The following is a 4223-nucleotide window of genomic DNA, read 5'->3' on the forward strand; positions in this document are numbered from 1 at the left end:
GAAAAGCTGCTTGCTAAAGGAAGAAGGGGATGGGTACCTAGTGCTACAGCAAGTCATGGCTACCGGCATTAAAAGGCCAGAGTATGGCAAGATCTGGCTTCACTTAGAACTCAGAGGGAGTGGTTATGGGCCAAAGAGCCTCATGGTATGGCCGGCCTCATAGGCACAGTGAGCCAGTGTAGGAAGAGGGAGAGACAAGAACACAGACATAGAGACGGGCACGGAACTTCATAGCTCGTCTTAAAGATATTTTATGTGAAGACACAAAGTGCTAGGTCCTCATAAGCTGCTGGCCCTGTCAGCCCCACAGGTCGATTTATGTGCAAATGGGGCTGGCCAAGGCAGCAGGGAGGGCCGGCAGAGCAGGCAAGTCTGTTGAGTTATGCAACGAGGAGGTGGCTCAATCTCCCTCACACCGAGGGAGACTGGCTGTACAGGGTAGGGCAAGGTTCAGTACAAGGTCAAAAGCTCCCACTACACAAATGCTTTCCTAGGTGGCCTCCGGCCCCATAAGGATCCCCAGCAGAGAGAGCACCCCAGCACGGCCTGGCTCTGAAAAGCCACCTGGTACAGCTCTCTGTCTGTCTGTCTGGGGATGGAGACATCTTTGACACTGATAAGATTCTCAATCCCAAGGACACACACATCTGTGCCTGTGCTCCTGGACACCTGGCCTTGTGGCCCAGAAGGATCTTAGTCCAGTGCCTCTGGACTGCAGTCCACTCCTCTATCCACGGCTTTGCCTCTTGCCAGTGACTGGTGGGTACAGCCTGCCCAGGTCCACTCCTCATCAGCAGCCTCAGCCAATGACCATCATCTGGAGAGGGCTCACGGCCATATTCCCTTCTGGTGTCAGTTTCAGACTCTTCAAGGACACAGACACGGGTTTAAACCAGGCATAAACAGGTTAGGGCAATCCAGAAGGCCCTTAAGATCCTGGCTTCTGAGGAGTGTGGCCGATGGCCACAGTGGGCCCATTTGGGACTCACAGATGCTTTGCATAGACCTGGCTTGATCTCACACAACATGGCTCTGGCTCTGCCAGTGTCTTTAGCACCAGGGAGTGGCATTGGCTTTTGCCTTTTTCTTCTTCCTTCATACACAGGACAAGCCAAGATGAGCTCATTATGACAGAGGCAGCTGCAGTCGTCCTGACTTAGGAAGATGAATGACCCATGATGATAATTTCAAAGGGATTTTTTTTTTTTTTTTTGTAGTCAGGTCCTTAGGAAACCAGGATGCCAGGTGTACAAGAGCCTGGCTGCCCTTGGCTCCCACTGGCTCACGTCCTTGTCCTCGACAAGAGGTAGGAGAGGATGAAGAAGGCCACGATTAAGACCACAGCCATACCACACAGAAGCTTCCGGTTGTCTCGCCCAGACCGTGCCATCGTGGAGAAGCGCTTCACACTCCCCGTGAGTAGGCCAGTCACACTTGTGAAATCTGAGTCCTGTGGGAGAGACCCAACAGGGTCACATAGAGTTGGGACCCTTGACTACCCAACCACACTAGCAGCGAAGACCCAGCAGAGCAGACGGCAGGTGGGCGGAGCTGACTATGATTTGTACGTACCCGTACCGCGGGCACTTACCATGCCGTCTAAGTAACGGTTCTGGTCCTCTGTGTCCCTGTCGATGTCCAAAGCCAGCTGGTTGGGATACAGAAGGCACCGTCAAGCAAAGCCACAGAGAGTAGTGCCCACCTTCCCTTCAGACCAGCTACATTTTACCCACGACTCTGAAAAGTACCTATTACCAGAGAAAGCTAAAAAAAAGGCCAAGTTATTACCTGAAGCACTTCTCCAGTCAGCAATGCCCACAGACAGCACACGGCCTCCTTCCTCCCCTCTCAGCCCCACCCACCAAAGTATCTCACGGAAGGGAAGAGGGCCACCACTGACCGATTTAAGCCTGGTCACCTTGGAGGCCAGGCTGTCAGCCATCCGCTTGTTCTCTCTGTCCAGAATGTCCTCCACAGCACCAGAGCTCTGAGCTGTGAGAGAAAGAGGCGGAAGGATAGCATTCCCTCAGACATGTGGTCCCTGATTCCTCACTCCAGTGGAGACATCTAAGCGCATTCCCCCATATACTTCTGCTAACTTAGCACGTCCCACCCTATGCTCCAACAGGCTGACCACCTACACATCAGACATGTAGCATGGGTCGTGTGAGAACCTGTGTGCATGCCCAGGCAAGGACGGGCTGGGGAGCCTGAAGATCCAATCAATCTACATACACGACCCTGCTGTATACTGTTCCTGAACCGAAGTGAATATTGCCTTAGCTGAAATTGTCATCTGAGGGTGTGGGGCCGGTCTCAAAGGGAAACAGTACTTTCTGATAGGGACCATAGGGAAAACAGAACAGCCGGTGGCACAGCAGGTGACAGGAAGGCTGTGTGGGGAGGACTTGGAAATCAGATCCAAGGTAAGTGTAAGAAAGTCCTTCTACTGTAGAAACTACCTCGCCCTATGTCTGCAACCCACACAGAATCTCTGGAATGCCCAGAGCACTGTGCTCGTGGAAACCTAACTCCGATGGACAGGGACAGGTAGTTGAGAATCACCCCCCTAAGTGTGACTAGCACCGATCTGAAGCATAAAAACCACCCACCCAGCCTCGATGTGACCCACCTAAGGGGAAGGCCAGCAGCACCAGCAAACAAGTGCGACCAGACTCTGAAAGACAGACGGCTGTGTCCTACCGACCACTGCATAGTCATCGTTGTGGGCGAAGCATCAGTATCACAACTGTCACACTGAACACAGGCACGGGGGCGGGGAATGTGTGTGAACCGAGGCACTCAGGCCCCTCATTAGTAAAACCCTGCTTGGACCCTCTGCTTCCAGCTCTTGGCATCAACCACACACAAAACTGATGGCATGCCGGCTTGGGTTCCAAGGCAGCGCCAGGCGAAATCCGGCCCTGTTTTTCCAGGGATACGTAAGCGCCACCCCACGCAGGTCCTTCCACCGAGAAACGAGCGATGTCTCCAGCTCCAGACTTAGACTTCCCCTCCTACCTCTACTGCCTTTCAAGTGCTCTCACCTCGAGTCCAATCTGCCATCGCGCCCTCCAGGGTCCCACTCAGGGAATTCGCAGCACAGCAACGGACGTGGCACCAGTACCCGGGTCTTCCGGTTCCGCCTCCGGGCTAATAACTTCCGGGAGAAGGTTCTGAAGCGGAAGAAACAGACCTGGAGTGCTTCTCGGGAATGTAAATAAGGGAAGGGCGGGCCACCAGCATTCGGACCCACGGATTGGTCAGCAATATTAGTCCTGCGCTGTGGGTGTTACTCGGAGCAGGTGTTCAGACCCAAATTTGGAGCAGAGGCTAGGAACCAGCTCAGTAAATCAGTCGGATGCCTCTGGCGCTGCTAAATCCAACTGGATGGGGAGGACAGGCAGACCCGAAAGAGACTGGTGAAGGAGACGGCCGGGGCCTGCCACTGAGTAGGGGCAGAGCCGGTTAGCACGGCGGGTGACATCATCCACTGGAGCACTGTTTGTATGTGTCACTGTGGGGCACCGACTCAGCTAAGTGGCGTGCGGACCTGGCTCCCCGCTACACAGCGCTCCTACGCTTCTAACCTCAGACACGCCTCGGCTGGCCGCCCCTCCGTTGCTCCTCTCGCGGGAGTGGCTTTTCCACGGGTGTTCTTCACTTCCTTCTCTGCAATTTTCTTGAGAATAACCGTATTACTTTGGTGGCTATTCTTTTTAGATAGGTCTGCTAGTTTCTGCCTCTCGAGTGCTGGGATTTAAGAAGGCGTGCGTCACTATGCCCGGCTAACCACGTGCATTATTTTGACCATCCAAGTCGTTGTACTTCTCTTTCCCTATTCCCTATGGAAGATGAGCTCCAAGGCCTGGATCGCGAGAATCGTCTTCCCCAACTGATTAAGCGGCCAGGAGCCGGCGCTCCCTTTTTTATCACAGTACGGGGACAAGAGCGTAAAGAGGACGGTCCACGCGCGGGCCAAGCCACACCCCACTCCCCACCCTCCCATCCCACCCCACCCCCCGCCTGCCAGGAACTCGGGCTAGAGAGGAGGGCTCAAAAGGAGGACACTGCCTGGCTGGTTAGCTAGCATCGCCGCTCCAAGACTAGCCGCTCAGCGACCACAGCCGGGTTGCTCCACCTTAAGTCGGAGGCGCCTGTACACACCCTTGGGTTCGGCTGCTCTCCCAGCATCCCTCACGCGTGGACGCCGGGCTTCCGGA

The 4223-nt window shown here is 54.7% G+C and overlaps 1 protein-coding gene across 2 annotated transcripts; it reads right to left on the reverse strand.

Annotated features, from left to right (window-relative positions):
- Positions 1–210: 210 nt before the first annotated feature.
- Bet1l (Bet1 golgi vesicular membrane trafficking protein like) lies at positions 211–3983 on the reverse strand. 2 transcript variants are annotated; one of them, XM_030242798.1, is made up of 5 exons: positions 3591–3983; positions 3048–3176; positions 1901–1992; positions 1592–1648; positions 228–1450 (listed from the first exon to the last, which is right to left on the reverse strand). In XM_030242798.1, the coding sequence occupies exons 2-5, from the start codon at positions 3064–3066 to the stop codon at positions 1283–1285; spliced, it is 336 nt and encodes a 111-aa protein (XP_030098658.1). In that variant the 5' UTR covers positions 3067–3176; positions 3591–3983; the 3' UTR covers positions 228–1282. The 2 variants fall into 2 exon arrangements, with proteins under 2 accessions (NP_061212.3, XP_030098658.1); NM_018742.5 differs by lacking the exon at positions 3591–3983 and having other exon boundaries at positions 211–1450; positions 3048–3210.
- Between the last annotated feature and the right edge of the window lie 240 nt (positions 3984–4223).

Source organism: Mus musculus, chromosome 7, assembly GCF_000001635.26.
Source record: "Mus musculus strain C57BL/6J chromosome 7, GRCm38.p6 C57BL/6J".
In the NCBI taxonomy this organism is placed as follows: domain Eukaryota; kingdom Metazoa; phylum Chordata; class Mammalia; order Rodentia; family Muridae; genus Mus; species Mus musculus.